The sequence below is a fragment of the Cyprinodon tularosa genome, unplaced genomic scaffold (assembly GCF_016077235.1).
Source record: "Cyprinodon tularosa strain WSP-4 unplaced genomic scaffold, ASM1607723v1 ctg54, whole genome shotgun sequence".
NCBI classification, from domain to species: domain Eukaryota; kingdom Metazoa; phylum Chordata; class Actinopteri; order Cyprinodontiformes; family Cyprinodontidae; genus Cyprinodon; species Cyprinodon tularosa.
This window is the reverse complement of record NW_024039274.1, coordinates 1,382,003-1,407,701: the sequence shown is the minus strand read 5'-3', so window position 1 is coordinate 1,407,701 and position 25,699 is coordinate 1,382,003. Positions and strand designations below refer to the sequence as shown.

Genomic DNA, 25,699 nt, shown 5'->3' with positions numbered 1-25,699 from the left:
TACAATAAATGAATCACTATTACCACTTATACATTATGTACACATTAGTCTCTGGTTTTCTATGACAGTAGTTATAAAATGAAAGGTCTACACACACATGACACTTCAGCTCTACAGGGAATTACAGTGCTTACAAAAAAAAAAAAAAAAAAACAACTGGCTGGACTACATTCACTCAACACAGGGTTAGGATGAAGACTAAATGGAACTGCTGCACCAGTGGATGAGTCCGCATTCGCATTAGTTGAAAAAAAAAAGGTGCAGCCATTCAAAAAGATTAGAAATCTGGGAAGCAGAAGGGGGAATGCCCATAAAATTAGCTCATCAAAATTCTTAAGTATTTTTGAGATATTAAACATGACATAATGTGCACTTAACGATGTGAAGCAGTGGTTTGAAGGCGTCCAATCAGCAGAACTCTCAGCAAAGCGCCCGCTTTGTTTCCCTTCAAAGACTCGCAGTGGCGGGGAAACATTCTGCTCCACAAAACTTTGTTCTGTTCTCATTTTGGAAAACATTTAGCCCCTCCCCCTTTTTCCCCAGGCCAGTGATGGGCCGGTGCTGCAGAAGTTCACATTGACAAGGAGGTAGGTAAAGGGGGGATTGCAGCACCATGTGATTAAATCCCAGCTCATCTAATCCCGCATTCGATTAATAAAAACTTTAAGTTCTAAATGATTAACATCCTGAAAAAAACATGTTTTATCTGATTTTCTCTCTGCTTTAGATCTATATGGACCTTAGAAGGTCGTGTTCTGCTTTGGGCTGGTACCTGTCAGCACACCGGGTCACACAGGTTCACAACCTGACGCCCTGAAAACAGGAAGTGGCTCAAAGTGAAGCTGGGACAGAAATGAGTGAAACCCATAGTGTGCGTAAAGGTTCTATTATTTCAAGTTAGAAAATCAGGAGAAACGTCATAATTCGATGATAAACAGCATCAGCCTGAGGGGCCAGTGTTTCACTATCCAACAGTAAACAGAGTGACAATTTGAGACCAAAACCTCCTGAGGAAAAACAAAAATAACAGAAGATCGAGAACTTACGAAATCAGCAGAACTCCCGGTCAAAGTTGGCGGCAAGATAAAAAATAAAGATCCTCTACCTCATTTTAAAGACACAGAACGATGTAAAGCACCTTGGGTTCTGACATCCCATAATCAACCTCCCTGTAGTGTGTTTGTTTCAGACCAGTTTAACAGGACTTTTCTTCATTATAATCCGTAATCCCTGCTATTCTGGAAAGGATTTTTTTTCCAGTGCTGTTATTAAAACAAAATATTAAAATAAAATAAAAAACTGAGCTAAAACAAAACAGCAGGTGGTAAATAAACAAATATTTCTACACGTACATGTGATCTATGGCTACACAAAGAACTCCAGAGGCCCATCCATAGTGTCCTGCTGTTTCATGTTACATCTGGAACATATAGAGTATATCTAAAAATGAAAATAAAAACAAAAACAACTATCCGTTGGCAACCTGTCTGGTGTCTTACTATATTACAGTAACCACCATTTTGGTATGTCTGATATAAACATAGATATATAACTAATAGAACTCTGAAAGGGCATGGACTGAGATCCTATCTGCCATGTGGATCAGCTTTCAGAAATAGTTTGCTTTGCCTTTCTGACAATCGAGTAACAGATAATGTTTGGCTGGTAGAAAGTCAGCAGTTGTCGCTTTGCTGATTTGTGCTTTACCACAGATGGACATCTCAGTGCAGACTAGTACAAGAAAACCTGAAAATATTTAAAGATTTAAAAAAAAATGAACATGGAAGCTAAAGATCACTGCTGAGTGTGAGAGGTCAGCACCTTTCCCTGATTATGATTACATACAGTGCCTCGGTTTCTGTGGAGAAGGCGTCCATCTCTCTGTATGTCATTTCAGGCGTCTGTTGTTTTCCTCTTGGAGCCTTCGGTTTTGCTCTCCGCTCCATCAGGCTTCCTGCAGCCTTTAGAACGGCCGCCCGCTGTGGCGTTTGTCTCAGAGTTAACAATCCGAGCCGGGGTGGAGGTTCCCTCAGTTTCCTCATGCTCGGAACAGCACAGCTCTCCTGTTGGGGGCCAGGGACGCAGCGCCCCCTCCTGGTGAGCCCTGCAGAAGGAGTTGGGGCAGAGCTGACAGAAGGCCTCAGAGTTTTTCCCACATATGTCGCAGTGATGCCAGGGGCAGTCCCAGCGGCCTGTGGGGAGCAAAGAGCAGATGTTTAATGGAAAACAGGACAAATGAAAAGGATTTATGCTAAGGCTTCAAACGCTGCAGGTTTGTGGCCAATCATATGACCGGTCCTTAAAAAGCTGCCAGTTGTCATAAGATCAAATGAAACCTTCAATAGTTTAATCTTATCTAAGTAAAAATCAATTGGTAGATGTTATTGTATACAGATTAGTCTCACAAATCTCTAAATGCATTTTTTTTATTTCAAAGAAAAAAAAAGGAAGAAAAACAAAGGGAGAAAATACTTAAAAACAAAACATGTTTGTAAAGCTTACAACTTTGAAGATTTCTGGGGAAAATGTCAGCCCCTTGGTTACATTATCAGGGATTCTGCTAAACAAAAAGCTGAAGATGTGTGAAGTCTGAGACTCGGCTCACCGAAGGGTCTCTTGGTGAGGTTTAGGCAGGACAGGTGATAAGCTTTGGTGCAGTTCTTCTTGTCGCAGAGCACCAGCTGTCCTCCATCACCGCAGCGAAAACACTCGTCTTCAGACTTTTTCTTTCCCTCACTTTTCCTCCTCCTATACTTCCTCCTTAACCGCTTCCCTTTTGGCTCCGTGTGACCGTTTGAATTCTGTCAAGGAGAAAGAAAACTGTTTTAAAAAAAAGCACCAAAAAGTCAGCTATTTTCACCTTATCCCATGAATAGAGATGTTAAGCTTTATACTGAAAGTTGTCGCACTGAAATACTGTCATGTTTTACATGCCGCCATGTTTTAATAAAGAGGTCGATAAACGTGATACAGTTTTCTGTTTTAGGCTAATCAGCGGTAGGAGAGACGTTTAGTGCCGTCAGCAGGGATTTTAAACAGGTGGTTCTGGTTGTTCTCAGATGGATGTTGAAACGCCTCAATGAAGTGCATTAACTCATAAAAACAAAAGGCTGATTTATACTTCGAAACTAGGTCGTATGCATAGGTGTCGAAGTGAATAAAAAGACGTCCCCGCCCCCTCCGCAGAAACCTCCATTTCTTGTGCGAGGTTTTTTGAAAAATCAAAAAACCTCGCACAAGGTTTTTTCAAACTGTATCCTGTCAAGGATAAAATGTGAAATATGTTTTTTTCCCCCCTCTCATCCCCAATGTGGCTCCTATCTTTCCACAGAGACAATGACAGCGTTAGGTAACCGCCTGGACCTGGGCAGCCAGGTAACCGGTGGGAACCCGGCAGCAAATAACGATTATTTTGCAAATCTATCAATCTGTTGATTATTTTGTCGCTTAATTGATTAATAGTCCGATAACCAAAGGTTTCTTAAAGAAGTTACCACTGCTTCATAATGCAGGATGGCTCAATAGGCTCTACTAAGGAGCTATTATCCAGTGTTTATATTCAGAACCATAAAGTGCATTCTGCATCCTTGTTGCCAATAAACTGTAAAATAATCCTGCACTGTAAACTGTTTAGATTGTTTCACGTTTCTTTTCTGGCACAATTATTTCCTTTACAACCATAACTTGGCTCTGCTTTGGGCTGAGCATCAGCGCCCTCTTCTGAATGATGGCGGCACTACAACATGGAAAGCAGGTCAAACTAAAGAACCGATACTCGATAAAAAATGATAACTTCTTTCCCTCTGCAGTTGGACCAAATAGAGCCGTCACTGTGCAAAAAAGCGACATTTAAGTAAATCTATCGCAGATAAGGCAATTTGCCAATAGATATTTATGTGTAAAGAACAAGATGTCTTTTTCAAATTTATATCTTTTAAGGCCAAAAATACTGCCACAGGCAGATCTTATTTTCCTACTTAAATTAAGGGCAAATATACTTATTTCTTCATTAAATGTTTTTCAATGCAGGCTTACAGCTAAGATTCATTAAAAAAATGCATAATTAACCTGGAATCTGTATTGATGACAATGAAAAATAAGATTTTCAATCAACTTTAAGGCGAAATGTATTGTGAATTCACACAATCTAAAATAACTGAATGCAATTGAACACATGTTTGGTTTTAAAGTTTTGACCCGTGTTTGTATTTCAACCGTAGCAGCTTCATCGCTCACCTTCGGTCGATCACCAAGAAAGCCGCTGCAGTTGGGAGCCCCGCAGCGACAGATGGTCTTCTCATTACCGAGGCAGTCCAGGTTATAGTTGAACGTTAGCTCTGTTCCTGAATGAGAAAAAATTTAATCCAGTTAATGTGAAGGAAAGAAGGGACTTTCCTTACATCCGAGTGACTAACATGACGGGAACTGGTCTCACCTGCCGGTATGTCGCAGACTGCAAACAAGCCAACACGAGTGTCTCCGTTGACCGTCCATTTCTGAGTCTCACAGTTGGGCTGACAGCTGTGGTTCATGAACCGAGAGTAGTTTCCTTTCGGACCTGCGTCGATGATTCGGTCCTTGAAGCCCAAAGAGAAGCCGATAAAGGTTAATCCATCAGATGCTTTTAGAACATTAGAACTAATCCTCTATACCACTTATTCACACTTTGTCTTTTGATTTTCTTATATTTAAATTGAACCATCAGGTCATCATTTGAATATCTGAGGTATTGATACTGTGATGTTACATTCCACTCTCAATGCAACATTCCCAATTCAATACTGCTCCGTTTGTGTAGCTCCCAGCAGAACGGGCACTGCTGCAGAAAAACAACACCCCCATTCACCGCAGAGCAGAAGGACTTCTCTGCTAACTTCATTGGGCCTTCTGAATCAGTTAAAGGTTTAGTGGAGGATGATCTTTTTCTAGGTGGATCATCAAAATAAGTGATCCTCCTAACTGTCAATTATTCTGGTGATATGTTTACGTAAGGCCGTCCTATGTGCTCGTCCCCATTTTCACTTTCCGGTGGCGAGTCTGACATAGTGGGAAAATTACAAATCTTTTGGAAACTGAGTTTGTATGAACGATTCAAACAGCAACTTTTAAACAGAGCGTGCACGAGGAGAAATGGGCTTGTGCACGCTCTCAGACACGTTTAATAAGCGGTTCCCTCTCGGGAGCGGATACAGGGTTGTGCATGTGAATTTTTTTTTTTTTAAGTGGAGAGGGTGGGTCTTACAAAAATAACCATAGCTAGAGAACAGACCAATAGAAACGCCCCAGCTGGACCGGCGCTCACCTTATCGATGGTGAGCATGTAGAAGTCGGTGATGTTGTTTTCATGGGCGTACTTGATTCTCGCCCTGCACTCCTCCTCGTCAATCAGCTCTCCGATGTACTCGTTGACAAACTCACCCTGTTTAGAAGTAAACATATTCATGACTTAAAGTTACACTCAAAGGTTAACCTTGAGCGGCCGTCAGGAATCAGTGCCAAACTTTAACACTATGATAAAATACACAGCAGAGGCTCAGGGAATGAAATCAAAATCTGTGTTATTAAGAGCTTTAATGATTAACAATCAAAGGAATCTAAATAAAAGTAAATCTGTTTGAGAAGTAGGTTTTTAAAAGCCATTAGAATTAAAATCCATTGATTAAAAAGAGCTAATAAAGTTGTGTTTTATGCATCTGAAGCACCTTTGACCTCCATACCTTCTTGATGTCTCTCAGAGCTATCAGGCCCCAGCCTTTTCCAGGGGTCTTGATGATCTTGGTGTCCGGGTAAAGGCGCTTGGTGAAGTCTTGGTTACAGCAGCGCTCCCCGCTGGGACACACCTGGGGGTGACACTCGTACTGCAGCATGCGGTTCAGGCATTCAGACTCGAAGCCGCACGGACGATCGTCTGCAGGCTTGCAGTTGCACTTGGGGATCTCAGAGATGTCTGCAGTGTAGACCTGGACTTTGCCAAAAGGCTTGTTGACCTGCAAACATAAACATGTACAAATGTAACCTCCTGCAGAGGGAGGTCTGTGTAGAAATGTATGAAACAGAGCTCACCTTGATGAACTTATATGGGGGCGGTTTCCGGCTGTTCTCCTGTGCCTCCTTGGCTTCTCGTTTCATCTTCATCTCCTTAAAGCGAGCCTCAGCCTCAGACAGAGCTGGAAACAAATAGAAACAGCTCAGGAATGCCTTATAAATATGCCAGAATGCTAAAAACATCTCTAAATGAGAGACTTTCTGCATTTCTTACGATCTAATGAGAATAAGAAGGAAGTTCTGTTCCAGCTGAATTTATTTCAAGTCAAAAATAAAGAGTAAAGCATTAAAAACAATGAATCTCTACATATTTACCATTCTTAAAGACTTTGCCGATTCCATTCTTCTGGTATTTGCTACCTCTGTCACCTTCCATGTAGGGAAACACTCGACCCTGGTGGGTCCAGAAGTAATCCTTGGAGCCGAAGAAGAACACGGGGAACTCTCCGATCTCATGTTTGAGGTGCTGGATGTTTGTGGGAACGTTCTTAGGGTGGTGGATCTCTGCTGGCCACCATCTAACCAAACAAATGTAAAAAGGAACAGATCGTCATTCACTTGAATCGTGATATTATCAGAACAGGAAACCCTGACCAGTTCTTCCTACCTGTATGTCCCCAGTTTGACCCATATGATGTCTCTGTACTTTGGTTTCTTCCCGGCTCGGCAGTCGTTACAGAACCAGCTGCCATCAGGCATGGCGATGTTCAGGCAGTCGGGGTGAAAAGCTGCAGGACACGACTCACAGCACAGCAGCTGTCCTCCTGCAACACAAGGAGATGCAGCCAGGTTTAAGGTAAAACAGAAGAGTGGAGGAACGACCCAGAGCAGAAATATCAAGTCAATTCTGTTATTTTAGCTTCCTTTAAACATCAAAGGTCTCACAGAAATATTATCTCGGTCCACATATTCGGACCCAATTCTAAAATCTAAAAACAACAAAATCTAGCAAAGTTGGGGCCTGAAAATAATTAGCATGTAGCTGTGCTTCCATGGTTCAACGTCCAGTTATTAAGAATAAACACATAGGCACATCGGAAATTAATCCTGTAATGCCAAATGTATCATATTTGATACATACGGTTTCTGAAATGTTTTGTGTCTGACACCTTTTGCATAATTTAATGGTAAAAACTTTGCTCAAAATCCTATTGCACACAATTAGATATACTTGATAACAGAGGGCAGAAGACTACACAAAAAATAATCTTGACTTATCGCATAGTAATTAATTATTAATATAAAAAATGTATTTCTGTTTTTTCTTATTACATATTTTGTTAAAAGGAATTCAAACCAAAAAAAACTAATTTTCTGTTTTGTTTTATTCTTGGATCGGGCTTTAAAGGGTTATGTAAATATAAAAATAAAAAACAGAAAATCAGTAAAGAAAAAAAGGAAACGTTCTGATCCATTTGATTCCAACTGAAATACAATAAGGTTCTTGTTCATAACGTCTAAAGCCAGATGGGAGGATAAACAGATGTTTCTGATTATGAACGTATTGATCCCAAAGTGAAAGTAAACTGGTGTTAAGAAGAACAAACAAAGTGAGGATACAATGATTATATGCACGTAGAGTTTAAACTATAGAAATGTTTCCTGAAGTGAAATGTGCGACTTCATCTGAAAGAAAGATGGTTTTATAAAAATATTATTAGTGTGGTGTCAAACCTTTGGAGCACACGAAGCACCAGCTGACGTTGACGTGGCTGTGGTGGCTGTAGCCCTTCTTGGCGTTAAAGTGGTTGGTGCAGATGATGGCCGAGTTTGTGATGGTTTCGCTTCCAGCAGCAACACACAGGTCGCCCACATGGTACGCCACGGGGCACCGAAGGCAACGCATCAACCTTCCTGCAGCGCAAAACGCCATCATAACCTCGTTATTTCTACATTCCAATGCTAACGTTTGCTCCTGAGCTAAAGCAGACGAGCCTCACCCTTGGTAGCCTTGTGTTTGGTGCGGCAGCCATAGTGGCAGCTAAGGCAGGTGTGAAGAGGGCAGCGGAAGCCTTTGTTATCAAACACAGTGAGCGGGTTGAGGCGGACGCAGCCCTCATGGTAAAACTTGCCACAGTGAGGGACGTGGCAGCGGCGGACCTCGGCGCCAGGCTGCTTGCAGATGAAACAGGAGTGGAGCCCTGAGAAGGAAAACCAGAACCAAAGTCATCCAACAGGTTCATGGCAGAATGAAATTTTCCACGATCAAATTCACTGATTCAATTCCTTAAAAATACTTTTTTAAATTTAAAGCCAAATTAGAGAAGAACAGATGGTTGTAACTGAGGATGCATAATAAACAGGCTGATGTTGGTCATTTTTAAAACATATTGGTCGGATAAACCTGGGCTGATTGACTGTTTTACTAAAGCAATGACAGCAATGGATGTTTAGGGTTTTTTTTACCATGTCCGAAAGGTAGAAAATTATATAAAGTTGGTTATCGGCCATAAAAAATATTCATGTCAGATATTGATACAGACATCCTAAGTTCAAACCTTAATCAATAAGTGAAACAGAGGGGGGGCGGGTCATCAGACGGATGAGTAAGAGAAAAGAATGATGGAAAATTAATAAAAGCAAGGTAGAAAACAAAGATGGATGGCTGACAGGGGCAGACAGAGGGAAGGATAAAATGACGATTGGTTGTAGAAATGGGTGAAAAGAAACGGATTTATGTTCATTTGGAGGAATAAATCAGGTGATCGAGGGAGAAACGGAAAGACTTTTCCAGAACACAGAGGAACAATGTTTTAAAAGCGTCACTCCAGAGAGATGGTTCAACACCTCCTGCGTCGCTGCTCTCATCTACGCACCTGTGATGCACTCCTGGCAGAGGAGCTTGTTGTCGGGTTTCAGGGTGAGGCCGAGACAGTGGAGGTGAAACATGCCGCAGCACTGGCCTTCACATGGAACCAAGTCCTCACCAGCCACCTCACAGATCTGTAGAGAACCCAGAGCAAACCATGTAAACTGTTCAGTGTTTCAAGGTAGAAAAGAAACAGATCAGATGAAGTGAAAAGGACAAATCTACAAAGTAAAACAAAGTGTTGATCAGTCACTGAAGCTCTACCTGACAGACGGACTCTTTCTTCCGTTCTCCCTTCTTGATCCCGTCTAAGCTGTCACTCGGGGAATCAGGCCGTTCTTCGCTTGCAGAGCCCTGCAGGAACAATCCAGGAATCAAACAGTGAGCAGCAGACACTTCCTCAAAATCAGGTCAACAACAGTGCTGTCGCGGTTAGTCAACATATTGACGAAAAATTCGTCAAAGGAAATTGTTTTCGTCGATGACTATTTTTTAGTCAGCCTTTTTAATCACCCATTTCTTTTGGTCTGAGCAAACGGCTCCTCTCAGTTCAGGTAATTCCACCCCACAGCACTAGTGTTGCTGTGCGCACAGCGCTGGCAAATCGGCTCCCTTTTCCTGTCCTGTCATGAGCTTCTGTTACTGTTGGTTCTGGTTTAGAGCGTGATACAAAAATGGCAGTGGCAGGTGATTCTGAATCAGGGACAGAGGCATCTGCTTGAAGACCAAAATATGGTAATACTTTCTGATAGAGTGGTTTGTACACTCTAAATCTTCGTAGGCTTATCATGGGAGCACAAACATGATGCACAATCACATTAAGAGGAAACACAGAGTTGTTGAGGATGTTTCTGGTAACAAAAAGAAAACGTAAGTGACATTATGAAATGATTAGCGCGCAGACAGGTTTGCTGTTAGAGATCAACACATGCGCCGGTGTATCTGTGTCCCTGGACCCATCACTAATAATTACAAGAAATAAAGACTTGAAACATTTCACTCTATGTACAATAAGTGAAACAATGTTTCATTATATCTTTATTTTTGCAGCTTTTAAAATGTTACAGGTATGCCTTAAAGGTATAGTGGAGGATTTTCGCGAGTTTGCGAAAAGACCCGCCCTCTCCACTTCACAGACTCACAACTAGTGTTGCGCCGATGCCATTTTTTGGCCCCGATACCGATACCCGATACCTGGCTGTGCAGTATCGGCCGATACCGATACCATAATAATGTAAAATAATTCCCATCATGGCTTTGTCAAAAAAAAATCTAATACAAAGTGAATCCAGTAGAACTTTTTATTGCATACCTGGAATGGGTGACAATAGTTGAAGAAACTTTTGGCTCTTGAAATGGTATCAGTACCCTATTTGTTAGTACTCGCCGATACCGATACCACCATTTTAGTGCAGTATCGGGGCCCCGTCCGATACTGGTATCGGTATCGGCGCAACACTACTCACAACCGGTAAGTGAAAATGGGGACAAGCACATAGGACGGCCTGGCGTAAACATATCACCAGAATGATTGACAATTAGGAGAACCACTTTGTACAGAAAGTTAGCATCACTGCATTTGAGGAATTTTGTTCTGTTTCAATATTGATGATCAATATGACTGATCAATATTCTGATTTGCTCTAGGCTGTACGCCACCACCAAGCTCACACCTCCACATTTACAACATTCCTAAAGCCTTTTCATGTCATCCAAGAGTGGAGGGATCGTCTATCTAAGAATTGAACTGCGATTTTACTGCAAATCAGTTTTTCTTGCAATAAGTGTAACTTCACTTGATTTGAAAAGATAAATAAGACAATCTGCTAAAGAAATGGGATGATTCACATTTAAAAGAAGAAAAAACAAATCCAATATCTGTATTTCCTTGTTGTGAAATAAATACTCATTTTATTGGCAGATCATCTTATTTACCTGCTTATATTTAGGGATTTAGGGAAAGTACTCCTCTTTTCAAATCAAATGTATTTCACTTAAATCAAGTGAAATACATTTCCAGACTCTCTCTAAAGTTGGACATAGATGTTTTCTGGGCTGAAGACATTGAAATACAATCTTTTATTGAGGAGGAGTTTATGCATAAAATAAAGAAATCTTCCCAGCCTGCTGTGGGTACCACATGTTATACTGACTGACCTCGGTGTCCGGACAGGGAGACGACCTCCTCTTCTTGGCCTTAGAGGCTGCAGCCTGGCTCTCCCCATCCTGCTTTCTTTTCCTACGCCGCTTTGGTTTCTCCAAGTTTGCCTCATCTGTTTCGATTCAAACATTTGTTATCAATAATGTTTTTGACACAAACAAAATTTTAAAGAGATAAAACTGATCAATAAACAAAAACATATAATTTAAATTGGGTGATCAGATGGTGGTCTCAAATTAGATAAACCTTTTGACTTTTTAGTTCGTTTTCTCGGTTCCTTAAGATTTTTGATGTCGATTTTCTTCTTTCTTCTCCGCTTTTTGTTTGTCTCGTCTGACACCAAGACCTGGAAAAGTTAACTTTGCATGAGTGTGATGGCAGAAAACGTTCTCTGTGAAAAATCCTCCACTGCAAAGCTGCAGCTTCAGAAGTTCCTGCACAGACCTGTTTTTCTGCTTTCTTCACGGTTCTACGTCTCTTTTTAGGCTGTTGATCCTTGTCCACCCCGGCCTCCGTCAGTGGTCTTTTAGGCCTCTTTTTTGGTTCTCTTCTCCCTAAAACCAAAACCAAAACCAATCAAATGCTAAATTTAAAAAAATGTCAATAAATAAAGTGGAAAAAGCTAAAAAGGATGAAAATCATTTAGTTTGAGGTTACTAATTTTCGTTAACTTTTCAACAAGCAAGATTTATTAAGTTAGCTTAGGAAATTAAGGCCATTTTGAAAAGAATATGGTCTCCATTTCTCTGGTCTTCTGTTAGTTCTTTGCAGCATTACTGAGGCCTCCACAGAACAGCTGAAGGTTAAATTACATTAATTATTACATTCTCAAGACACACAGTGAAGCTAAATTTATTTTTGGGATATAACAGTAAAGTTATATCCCCACTTTTCAGATATGTGTTCCTCAATAAATGGATACAGACCACGCAGGACTTTTCTTGGTCATTAAAGGGTTGTAAATTGACCAAAACTAAGCCTTGCTAGCTTGTTAAAACCAGACACCCCAGTCTGATCTCAGCCAAAAAATTTATATTGGATTATATCAGCCTACATTTCAAATCTTCAATATTGGCAAGCTCTTCTGCTTCTGTTACCCATACATTCCTAGAACTATTCCTAGAAACATTCCTAGAAATATTCCTGGAACTATTCCTAGAAATATTCCTGGAAGTATTCCTAGAAATATTCCTAGAAATATTCCTGGAAGTATTCCTAGAACCATTCCTAGAAATATTCCTAGAACCATTCCTAGAACTATTCCTAGAACCATTCCCAGAACTATTCCTAGAACCATTCCTAGAACTATTCCTAGAACCATTCCTAGAAATATTCCTAGAACCATTCCTAGAAATATTCCTAGAACCATTCCTAGAAATATTCCTAGAACCATTCCTAGAACTATTCCTAGAACCATTCCTAGAACTATTCCTAGAACCATTCCTAGAACTATTCCTAGAACCATTCCTAGAAATATTCCTAGAACCATTCCTAGAAATATTCCTAGAACCATTCCTAGAAATATTCCTAGAACCATTCCTAGAACAATATTAATTACTAGCCAGCAGGATTTTGATTAAAATAAAAAAAAGTTTCCTTGTTTTCAGCTTACCTGGAGCAGAAACCTGAATCGAGGCGTCTTCAGAGTCCTCAGTGGAAGCAACCAGCTTTGCTTTCCTTCTCCTTGTAGGGTTAAGAACCCTGTTCACCGGAGATGTCCTCTTCCTTCTTCCCAACTTCGGAGCCCGTCGGGCTGTTTTGGGCTGTCTCTTTTTCTTCCGTGGTTCAAATGCTTCAGTTTGTGCACCCGGAGGGAAAGCTAAGGGATTCTAGGGAGAAAAATAAAACATTTAACTCATGCTTTCTGAAGCAGACTGCAAACTGTCAAGAGTAAAACCAATTCACTTTTTAACTGCTGTTAAAATATTTACAAGTTTGTTTTTTTAGCTTTAAAAATTGTTGCTTGTATGCTCAAAGACTTGTTGAGATGAAGGAGCTGAGGAGAACTCACCGGCACCGAGGGGGCATCTTGGCTAAGCCTGGATTCTGTCTCTTGGCACATCTCGCTGGTCGGATCTTCCTTTAACTTTTCAGCAATGAGAGGGTTTAGATGAGGTCCATCGGCATCGTAAATAAATCCAAAATTCTCTATGCGTTTGTCCGGTGACATGCTGAGGGCTTCTTTGGCCTGTATTACACCAATCTTCCACTGAGCCTGGAGGTTGCGTGGCACGGAAGTAACCCTCTGCAAATGAGACAAAAGATAAATTAGATGTTTATGGACTTTTTAATATTGTAGGCTTGCTCAAGAACTTCTAACCCTTGATCTACCTCAACGTTGTGTTGAGGTAGATCAAGGGTTCAACTTTGTCCAATCAACAAAGTCGATTGGATGGTTTTTAACTTTCTTTTTTGGAATGACTGACCAGGATGAATCTTCACCAAAATATCCTGCTTAAAGTCGGACTTCAGCACCAGTCTTTTGAGACTTCCCTGTTCGTGCTGAAGATGAGCCCCTCAAAGCATCACACCTCCACCTCCATGTTCCACCATGCAGACAGTGACTTTAGGGTGATGTTTATTTTCTGTTTTTATCCCTGTGTGTCTTCCTTGGAGACTGATGCTACCTCAGCAATGGCTACAGGGATGTGCTGACAGGTCTCTGGTACCTGCTGACCGATCAAGTCCGCCTCACAGCTCCTTGTGCAACAGGTAGCTGTTCATTACAGCAAACTTACTTAGTGAATCAGCACTATCGGATACATCGAAGTAAAAAACAGTAGACGCGTCCCCCTTTTTGCGGCTCCACGAGTGTGCGTGGGGTTGTGCTGGTCTCTGTTGATTATCTGAGGTGTTAATGTGTTTGAATAGGAAGTGAAACTACTATAACAAGGATTAGGATAAAAGACGAGAAGAGACGAAAACAGAAGTGCAAGTGAGGAAAAAAAAAAGACAGCTGTTTACTGGAAATAAATTTCAACTCCCGTGAAAAATATGCATCACTTCCAGTTTTTTCCTGGTCAGTGGCAGGTAGCAAAAACACGAAAAAGTTACCAATTACATCACGTATATTGCAATTTAGGAAGTTTGCAGCGGTCTGGAGTATAACATTTGTTTTGGCCGTCTTTATTGGATTTTTGCTAAATCATAACTAAAGTTTCTGGAGGAAAATTGCGCTCTGGGACTCTGTCAGTAGAAGTGTTTTATTTTATCCCTCAGGTTTGACTTGGAGAAAAAAAGAAAAAGTCTTATTTGATTGGAATTATACAAGTATCTAAATACAGATAGGCAAATGTGAATGCTGGTGCCCCCACTGGTTATAAAGGGTTAAGTCTCTTATATAATCAGATACTATGAAACTCAAAACAAGAATATCAAGTTTTCTTTATTGAAATGTAAATGATGTCATTCTAATAGCATATTGTTTTACCTGCTAAAAATCAGCAGAAAATAAATTTATTTCAAGAAAAAGCAGCAAGTGAAGAAGCTGACTTCTGGAATCGGATGGTTTTATTGCTGTGGTAAAGCAAAGGGGCTTAAAATAATAAGTTAATTTAATTTACATTTTTATACCATTGGAATCAGTAGGAAACTTTAAATCAGAGACTAGAAAAATCACATGCGGGGTTCCTCAATCCTCCCTTCTATTTAACATATACATACTCCCCTTGGCTCAGGTTATAACAAACAACAAGATCAGTTACCATACGCAGACGACACACGGCTTTACATCACAATGTCACCAAGTGACTATGAACACATAAGAGAGTTGGTTAGATGCTTAGAACAGATCAGTATGTAAATGTGCCATAATTTTCTACAAATGAATAAAAAAAAAAAAAAGATAATCTTCAGACCAAAGGAGGATAGATCCAGAGTTAGCTCACAAATAGAGCTATTACAGCTAGAAACCACTGAATGTGGCCAAAATCTTGGTGTCATAATGGACTCAGACCTGAACCTTCAGAGGGACTAAAGGCAGTTACTAAGTCAGCCTTTTATCAATTGAAGAACATCCCAAGGATTAAAAGACTGTTGAGGATCTAGAAGAACACATTCATTCATTTATCTTAAATATAATTGATTACTGTAACAGTGTCTTCATAGATTTGCCTAAAAAGCCCATCATACATCTGCAGCTGATCCAAAATGCTGCTGCTCGTGTTCTCACTATCACTAAGAAAGTAGAGCACATCAGCCGGGTTCTGAAGTCCTTCCACTGGCTCCCTGTAGCTCAGAGAATATACTTTAAATCATCTTTCTGTTAGTCTATAAATAACTGAATGGACCAGCACCTCAACACATTAAAGATTTGTTGTCAGTGTTTCGACCTACCAGACCACTCAGGTCTTCTAGTTCTGGCCTACTCTGTTCACCCAGAACTGGAACCAAACATGGAGAAACAGCATTTAGTTCCTATGCTTCACTTATCTGGAACAAACTCCCAGAAGGATGGAAAAGTGCTGAATGCCGGAGTTGTTTTAAGTCAAAGTTAAAAACCCTTTTGTTTAGAGCTGCCTTTAATTGTTGAAGTCAAACTGCTAACTGAGGTATTATTAATTTAATACCTCAGTTAGTCAAATAGTTGGTTTTTTTTAACAAATTCTATTTTTATTGTTATTTAATTGTTAAACAACACACCAGTCATCTCCAGCTATCTGTTCATTACAACAGCATTGTCTAGATAGACATCCACAATTCCACAGGATATACAGACAGGGATGATTGTTTCTCCCTCAATCACACCCACAGGAAAAAAAAATAATAACATACAAAGATTCCAAACTCCTTTGGCTAAGACCAAAAAATGCTAGAGTGCACTTCAGTTATACAATGGAAAAAATAAGTAAATAATTTACTGATGCATAAGGGTTAAAAAGGAAAGGCCTAAAAAAAAAAAGAGAAAGAAGGGGGAAATGGATACAAGAGCTATACAAAGGATGGGCGGATCAGAGTGAAATATCTGATCCATCTATCCTATCTTTTTAGTCTTAAAACAAAAGTAATTCTTTTCATCCCAAAGATGTTATAAATAATGTTAAACCATTCATCCACTGTAGGTCTTTCTAGTTTTAACCATTTCCTGGTTACAGCTTTTCTAAAAGCCGCACTTAGCATCTGAAATAAGTATTTGTCATTTGAGAATACATTTTGTAAAATAGCAAAATATAATGACACAAACTCAAAATTAATATGTCTAAAATACATTTTGCATAATATTGTAGATCTCCTGCCAGAAAGGTAACAATATCGGACAAAACCAGAATATGTGATAATGATTCGCTTACAGGCCCCTGCATCGCCTCAAACATATTGATGAATTGGTATAGGATCTTTTTTGAAATGGAGTGCTAAAGAATCTCCAAAGGTTTTTCCAACAAAACTATCTCTATTGACTTGAGTTAGAAGTTTTCCATTGTAAATTTTCCCCCATTCCTCGTCACTTAAAGTTAGATTGCCTTCCCTCTCCAATTTCTGCATTACATGCAGTGTTATGCCCCTCGTTTGTGGCAAACTATTATAGAGTTTTGAGATGTTTTTTTGTGCCGGTCTTTAGATTTTAAAAACGGGTCACTGACCCCTTACATAGTAAAATAAAATATGCTGTTAATCCTCAGGATTTCCAGGTCTTGAATCTTATGTCTAGATTTTTAGGTATGAAATCTGGATCAAATGCACACAATCTCAGTATTTTAATCTCTTCTTTCAAATTCCTTTGAGTTATTACCTTATTCCAAATTTCAAGCGGTAAACTAATCCAGGTGTTTTCCAGATCAGTTAATCTATTGTGCCTTGAGATTACATGTGTTGTGAATTGGCTCTATATAAATAAACTGAATTGAATTTAAACTAAATTAAAGTGAAGTTACCTTTCTACGGGTTGCAGTGGTGGCTGGAAGCTTCTTTCTCTGGTTGAGCTCAAGATACTGCTCCTCCCCAGCAAAGGACACCATATTCTTCTCAAAGACGAAGCCTCTTTCCGGAGCATCACCAAAATACTGGATGTGGTAAAGGTGCCCTAACCTGCTGCTGGTGGCTGAAATAAACAAAGACGATGTTCATGGAATGGTCACTACTTTATGCTGCAGACAAAACCAAAGCCGTTTCCTTTTTTGTTTCTCACCCTTTTGTTTCGGTTTGAAGTGGCTGTTGAGTTCAGCGTCTGTGGTTACCATGCAGGGCCACCATGGGTACCCTGACACCTTGGTCCAAACCAGATCACCAACAGAGAAACGTACAGACGGATGAGGCTCCTCTTTCACTGGCCTCATTGGTTCCAATACGGGCTGAAGAGGATCCGACATGGGCGGAAGAGGATCTGATACGGGCTGGAGAGATCCCGATACAGGCTGGGAAGGATCCGATACGGGCTGGAGAGGACTGGATACGGGCTGGAGAGGATCGGATACGGGCTGGAGAGGATCGGATACGGGTTGGATAGGATCGAATACGGGCTGGAGAGGATCGGATACGGGCTGGAGAGGATCGGATACGGGTTGGAGAGGATCGAATACGGGCTGGATAGGATTGGATACGGGTTGGATAGGATCGGATACGGGTTGGAGAGGATCGGATACAGGTCGAAGAGGTTCCGACACCGGCTGCAGAAGTTCTGTTACCGGCTGAAGGGGTTCTGATATAGGCTGAAGAGTTCCCAATACGGGCTGAAGAGGTTGTATTATAGGCTGAAGAGCAGGAATAGCCCCCACCTAAATGATCAGAAAAAGGAAAAAAACAAAACAAAAAAAACACACAACTTGAGATGTAAAAACCAACTTCCTGAATTCCCTAAGGTTCTTTTAACTATGCCAGCTTTGGTTCTCTAACCAGTTGTGTCACATCCTACATAGAAAACACTGCAGCTTTCCGATATGATCTCAGATCTGTAAAGATTAATTTTCTACATTTGGAATCAGAGACAAATCTGATATCTTTGTTTTTTTTTGTGACTTTAAAATGTTTTACCCCGCTGTACTATTTGTTCCATTATAATTTTATCCATTTTAGTTGTTTTTAATCATCATCTGCTCTTCAGCACGTAAAAATCTCTTAAAAAGTGCATATGCCCTTAAATTGAGCAGGAAAATAAGAACATCTACCAATAGGGAGTATATCTGCCCTTAAAATATAAAAAAAAAAAACTTAGATATATGAATCACCTAAATGATATAATGAAGTTGTTTTTTTTCTAATTTTAAATGCAGATCACATAATTCCTTTGGCAAATCGTCTTACCAGCTTAAAACAAGGGAACATTTACCGATTTCAAGAAATATTGACTCATTAAGGTTTGTACAGTGCATTCTGACACATCCAGCTCAACACCAGCCAGAATATGGGCATTTATTAAATGTGAAACTGTGTCTAGAAAATGAGTTCATACATAGAAAACTGTCTGTTCAGTATACTTCCAATCCTTAAAAGTGAAATACTTTAGGAAACACATTAATATAATAATCATTGAAGACAGTATGGGCTTTTAGGACACCTGCTCTTAAATGTCTTTATTTTCTTGTCTAGGCATCTATAGTAGCAGAAAAAAATAGAAACATTTTGTTTCTATTTCTTAGATTTTTTTCTCGTGAAACAGAAAAAAAACAAGACAAACCTCTTGTTCTGCTTCCATATCTTCAGTAACCTCTGGACAGTCAAGCGGCTCTACAGCGATGATGGAGGAACTACAGTTTATGGTAGGTTTGGGTTTGTTGGGTCTCCCCCTCCTCTTCTTCACTTCCTGTCGGTCTTCAGCTCCAGGTAAAGCGCTTTCAGTAGCTGTGACCAAGCTGGTTCCATTTGGTTCGAACAGTGGCTGATCCACCACCTGAGGGATGGTCACCTTCGACTCTCGTTCAGCGTGAGGTGTGCAGTTGTGCTGATGGGCATCGTTGGTAGCGGGGGCTTCGTCACCTTTCAGCATCGATGGTTCTGGAGTACAAACATTGGGCAGAGTGTCTTGGTCACCGTTTAGCACCAGGGAGGTGAGGTCTTTCAGCCTCTCGTGGTTATGGTTATGATTGTGGCCTGTCATCTTCTGGAGGACACCATCCTGTAGTGTAGCAGCGAGCTGTGCGGCGGCTTTATCCATCAGCAGTGTTGGGTCGCTGCCCATGTCCCCCCGGCCTTTACGAACACTCAAGGACTCAGGCGGCTGCTTCATGCTGATGGGGTTGGCTGGTTCAGGCATCGCAGGCAGTGAGCTACCGATGCTGTCCATCCCATCTAACCTGTCCAGGCTCACCGATCTGCAGGAGGAAAACAGATTCAATTCCCCTTTGATCAGATTTTATGGATAAGTAGCATGTATCTGTTGACACAAACAAAAAAAGTTTTCTTTATACGTTAAATGTATCGAAACCAAAGGGCTGAGACCGCACTTTGATGCAGTGTTAAGAGTTAAATAAGAATCAGATCATGTTTTAAGGTGTGTGCCTTGATGCATAAATGAAGAAAATCATTTACTTAATGAATCCTTTATTTTAATTATTAGAATCTAAAGATATGAGCTCAGAGAAAACATACGAGTAAAACTATTTCTAAGAGAAAGTGTCACAGTTTGAAGTGCAAGCAGTGGTAATTTATAGACACTTCATGTGCATCAAGTGGTTTTAAGTAGATCAGTGATCAAAGACCTCCTTATCACAACTTAGAACTTAGCAATCAGAAAACTGCTCCAGTAAATGATCGAATGGGAAGGACATTTCTTATGCTTCATTATACTTAAATGGAGGATATAACCAAATCAAAGCAGTGCAGTTCTCATTTCTAAATAGCCTGAAGGTTGATCTTTTTCTATTTTAATCTAGCATCAAATGTTTTACTCTGACATCAGATAGAGGGAAGTAAAATGGGATTCAAACAAACACAAAAAGATGTTAAAGCAGTATGCTTTTTTTTCAAAGCGGCAGCTTTTTACTAAATGATGTGAAGGGACTAAAATAACTGAACGCATCTTTAACTGCAGAAAAATACCCTAAAGCAAATGCTTAAGGAGTATATGGGAAACTGAACTGGTATACTATTGTTTCCATCATAAACTGCCCTCCTTAGTATCATCTGTCAGCTGTGAGCACCTACTGCACTGAGCTCAAATAAAAAAGACATAATATTTACAAGCATGCATAACATGTTTCTTTGTAGTACTAATGTTAATGAGAGGATGCAGCCTTGAGCAGCCCTCACTAAAGAAAATCTATTTGTTGTTATAAACTTCTATGTTCTTCACCAATTGCTTCCTTTAAAATAGAATAGAAAACCCCTTAATTGTCACACTATGGAGAAACTGTGGCATTACAGCAGCATTAGAGTAAAATTTTTCACACAAATGTGGACCTAAAAAGTGTGAAAAAAATTATAACTTTACTAGGCAGACACAATGGCTTACAATATAGGAAAAACACACCACAGTATTCAAAATATGTCTTCTTTGGCATAAAACAAAACCAAAAGATATTTCAAGATGTACTTGTGAAATTTTGGGTTTAAACATGAATAACTTGGGTGTAATTTCCCACATTCAACCCATCAGCAGGAAAAAACATCAGATTAAATACACCGTTGGCTCTTTAATAATTTACTTTATTGATCTCACAGTGGACAAATGTATTTGTAACATTGGTTCAATAGTCAAAAAGAAGAACATGGTGCTAAAGGAAGAAAAGGTGCACACACACACATAGCTATATATATATATATATATAATTAGCTGATTAGAGTGTGGCACCAGGGGCCATCAATTTTGAACCTTTTCACAATATTCTAATTTTCTGATATGATGAATTTGAGATTTTCATTTGTTGTCATTTGTAATCATCAAAATTAAACAAAATAAACATCTGAAATATATGAGTTTGTATGTAATGTATGAATATAATATACAAGTTTCCCTTTTTAAATGGAATTACTGAAATCAATCTACTTTTTCATGATATTCTAATTTTATGACCAGCACCTGTATATATATATATATATATAGCCCTATATAGGGCTGCTCAGTGGCACAGTGGGTGGCACTGCAGTCTTCCAGCAAGAAGGTTGCAGGTCCATCCATCCATCCATCCATTATCCGACACGCTTGCCCCAATTGGGGTCGCAAGGGGTGCATGGTACCTATCTTCAGCTGTCTACGGGCGAGAGGCGGGGTACACCCTGGACAGGTCGCCAGTCCATTGCAGAGACACACACTCTCACCTAAGGAGAATCTAGAGAAGCCAATTAACCTGACAGTGATATATATATATATATATATATATATATATATATATATATATATATATATGACGGATGAATTCTTTTTCTTTTTTAAACCAGCATTATTGAAACATCTTGGAAAACTCAGAACAAAGCCTATACAAGAAAGATCAGTGACATTGTGGTGGAGGCCTTAACTGTATGAGGGCTCCTAGATCCAACCTTGTTCAGGGCCTTTCTCAACATAGCTTGGAGGAGACAGTTTATTATCGTTTGGAGCATTTCACAGAAAAATTTACTTGTTTGACAAAACAACGTTTAACCAATTGCATTCCATAATGGTAAAAACTGAAGTTAATAGATAAGAATTATGCTGACCACAAAAAATACTGAAGTGTGCTCATATTTATGTCCGGTTTTATCCATCATAAAAGGGAGGCAATACAGTCAGTGCATCCGGAAATTCTCTCATCACAGGTTGTCTTAGGAGACTACTGGCTAAGATGCTAGCTGTGGACTGGGGCCAAGCGGAACGATGGCTCCTCTGTAAGCAGCAGAAACCCTCTGAGTGGGTGGTAAATTACCGCTAACATCCACCTAAAAGCCGCGGAAACTGACGCAGCTGACAAGCAGGAGTGAAGCAACTGGAGTCAAAATAACTGATGAAATTCAATGTTTTTACAAGTCGAATTAGAAAAATAAAATAAACCTTTAGTTATAACGTGGATAACATTGTCAGTAGCAACATAAGAGCATGGCTAACATACTATATTTGGCGTCAAAACAGCCGCTTACACTGGCTAGCAAAGGACAGCAGTTTTTAGCCATCATGTCATGCAAGAAAGGCTCCGACTATAACCTGGAGAGAAAGAACTGATGCATGGATTCAAGCATCTGGCCGCATCTCATGCCATCAATAGTCAGCCATTACACAGGACTCCAGCAAACAGACAAAGCCGCCATCAGAGTGCTAAAATGTGTTAACTTGAGGAAAGGGGCTCAAACAACTGCACGGAAATAACGGAAGTTAGTATAGCGAGTAGGTTAGTGTATTTAAGATGTTTATGTATTATTTCAGAGATATGCTTAATTTGTAGGCGCCATGACAGCTTGCTCCAAGAAAGCTAACCATTATGCTAGCCGGAGCTAACTAGCATCCCATAGAAGCCAAGCCAAACTGCATACTTAACATTAGCATCGTTAGCATGCTAAAATGGAAGCCCCGGCCTGAACAACTGTCCCGTGAAAAAAACTCCTCCCCGCTAACATCTTCGAATTGACAATGCCATAGAAGACAGCGTCCATAAGCTTACCTGTCGAATATCCTCTGGTGTGGTTAAAGGGAGAAAATGTTCGTTTTCATCCTGGAAAGCGAATCATTTCATTCAAGACGAGTGAAAAAAGCTTGCGGGAAACTCAAACTCCGGAGCCGACCAGCGCGAAAAATACTCACTTCCGATTGGTCGCGAGGAGAGCTGCGAGTATCCAACCGGTTCTTTCAAAAAAAATCCAACCGTAGGAAAGAGCTGACCTCAGTGTTGACCTCAGAGCTGAACTCATCACATGGATGAGTGTGATCTCTCTGTTCTCCCACTCATCCATAAACTACTGTTTACAGTCACTATGTGTGTATAAATACACCACTTCTTTGCCTCTGTGATCTCAATGACTAATAGGAAAGCAATTGAATAAAATCTCTCAAGCAACCTCATGAACAGTTTACTAAAACAAATATGGAATAACTGTGAAGAATAATTTTACAATCTATATAATATATTTTTTTGTCTCTTTAATTGCCTAAATGCATATTTTTGGATTAAACTAACTAAATCAAAGAATATGCTGATAAAAATATTTTAAATATTATGTCACGCAATTATCCTAAGCTATCTCTATAGTTATGTTGCTATAGGCTTAGACTTCTGGAGGACATAGGGACCCCTATTTTCATCATTTTGCTTCATTCTATCTCTATTCTTCCACTCTGCAGAATCTCTTAGTTCAATCTCTAACATTATGCTCTCTCTGCCTTTTCTCATAGTAGCTTTGCCTCGTCTGTTCCTGTTTGGCTGTAGCACCTTGGAGAGAAATATCAGCTCTGCTGCTGCCATCAACACCTTTGTTTATAGATGTTGGTGGTCGGCCTGTTTTTTCTATAGATAGAAAACTGACAAACAATTTGATTGTATGATCTGGTGAACTGTAAAGTGCATTGATATGACATGTGTTGTGAATTGGCGCTATATAAATAAACTGAATTGAATTGAATTAGACATGAATTGTGGATGGAAATAAAATAAAAAGGCCATTTACATACCTTAAATGCATACACAAAATGCTTCAGCTGAAAATATCAGACAAAATCTAAAACATCAATAGTGTTTTTAATTTTATTTTTAAATTTGGACAAATGTTTTGTTTCATTATTTGACCCATATTTTTAACGCAACCTAATGTGGACTGATCCACCCTAAGGTTTTAGACCTTTCCTACATTAAAGGAAAGGCGAAATGTATGTCATAAAAAGTTCCTCAGAAATCTTGAAATAATCTTTATAACTCCTTCAAACCACCCCAAAATATCTAAAACATTCCATTAACTATACAAGGCCTGTATGTGGAGACTGAACAATAGCATGCTGTGCAGCATCAACCCGAAGGTACCATTCCATTTAATTTATATCCAGAATATTTGGGATCTGCAGACCTAAGCGGCCTCTTTTTTGCAGTGTGGAGCTGTTCTTTTTTGTGGATAAGCCAAACAACACAGGACAGACGGAATGATTGCAGTGAAGATGATTTATTAGGAAAGCATTTAAAGCATGAACATGTGGTTTTAAACAGTAAATACCATTACAATAAGAACAATAACCTTTCTCAACAATGGGCCCCAGGAGGTGAGGATAGGGAAGTGCACATCTGCTGGACTGATCTTAAAAAACAACATCCTGCTGAGTTGTGTTCTTAGCCCTGCCCTCCTCACTCTCAACTGCCTTGCAATGGACCAAACAAAAACATCAACATTTCTGGATTGTAAACGTCTATCACCTGGTGAAAAAAGTTCAACAAAGGGTTTTCATTCTCAGACCATTAAAACATTCACATTGTTTCTCTTCTCAGCTGCTTACAAGCAATTGAAAGCATACTGTGTCTCAGCCTGACAGTGTGGGATGTAAGCTGCACCAGATCCATTCTATTTAAATCTATTTGGTTCATGTTATGTTGCACATATCTAAAAAAAAAAAAAAAAAAAAAAAAAAAAAAGCCATATCCACTGCCAAAAAAACAATGCTTTAAATGGGTTGGGAGCATTAAACCCAGAACAAATAATCTTAAAACCCTCTTTCTTTTTTTTTATTCAGCGCTGAAAGCACTCACTCCCTTGAAGTCACATCCTATCCCCCAGAGGAAGTCCCACAGATGCCCCTGCAGCAACAAAATATCACTATTATATATACAAAAACAAACACTCACCAATTTCAGACTCAAAAACATCTTTACTGATATCAGACGGAGCATCAACCATTTTCATAGCCTGGACTAGCACTGACTGTACTTTGTGTATAAAACAAACTACATATATAAACCCATTTTTAACTAAAATTAAAGAAAAACTTTTTTTTATATTTAAGTTTTTTTTTTCTTCTCAGGGTGCTTTAATCTATTTCTGTGTAGTATTATTTTAACACAGGAGTGTCTGCAAAAAGCCTGTATTATATTTATTTTATTAATAACATTTCACCAAACTGCTGTGAGATGCTGAGGCACATGTCTATATATAACAGAACACATATAATCCCAATATTAATAAAATCACACATTGTTACCATAATATAGCCTCTATCACTTCTGATAGCTCGTATCATATAAAATTTCTCATATGCTCTCACACACTTATATATGGAGCTTTGTGAAGCGTTCAGATCATTCTGCACATTGTGCCAGATAATTAATGTGTCAATTACAATAACTGATAAATTAACAGATAATCTGATTTTGATTCACTTTATAAGTCATTTTAGACCCATTAGATCTTTAGAGAACCATCTGCTGGTTGTAACAAGAGTAAGAACGAAAACTCATGATATATTTTCTTATTACAACCCTCAGTGTTTGAAATCCGCTGCAAATATAAATCTTGGAAAAAAATGTTTTTCAATCTATATTTTCCCACTATATTTCTTTAATAAATCACATTCTTATTTACCTAATGTTCTAATTTTCTGTTAATGATCCTAAACAATAACGGTAATAAATACATTTTACATAACATTTGACCATGTAAATAATATATTTTTTAACCAAATTTCCATTTTAGTATTTAAAATTAAACAATATCTAATATTAAATTCCCTAATATATAAATAAACAAAATCTTATGGTTCAGTTCAGTTCTTCGGATGAATCCAACACTAAACGGAAAAGCTTTAAGTTTGACACCGGAAGTTATAGTTTTTGACGTCGTTCAAGCTTTTATTTTGACACCGGAAGTTATAG

The 25,699-nt window shown here is 39.3% G+C and overlaps 1 protein-coding gene across 1 annotated transcript; it reads right to left on the bottom strand.

Annotated features, from left to right (window-relative positions):
* Positions 1-253: 253 nt before the first annotated feature.
* Positions 254-22,665, bottom strand: nsd2 (nuclear receptor binding SET domain protein 2). Its single transcript, XM_038304696.1, has 22 exons — positions 22,517-22,665; positions 18,625-19,258; positions 17,140-17,725; positions 16,886-17,052; positions 13,027-13,260; positions 12,628-12,844; positions 11,460-11,569; positions 11,262-11,361; positions 11,012-11,127; positions 9,119-9,208; positions 8,862-8,988; positions 7,986-8,186; positions 7,720-7,899; positions 6,653-6,809; positions 6,361-6,563; positions 6,064-6,167; positions 5,718-5,987; positions 5,303-5,419; positions 4,436-4,577; positions 4,237-4,343; positions 2,606-2,801; positions 254-2,192 (listed from the first exon to the last, which is right to left on the bottom strand). The coding sequence occupies exons 2-22, from the start codon at positions 19,228-19,230 to the stop codon at positions 1,894-1,896; spliced, it is 4,329 nt and encodes a 1,442-aa protein (XP_038160624.1). The 5' UTR covers positions 19,231-19,258; positions 22,517-22,665; the 3' UTR covers positions 254-1,893.
* Positions 22,666-25,699: the final 3,034 nt, after the last annotated feature.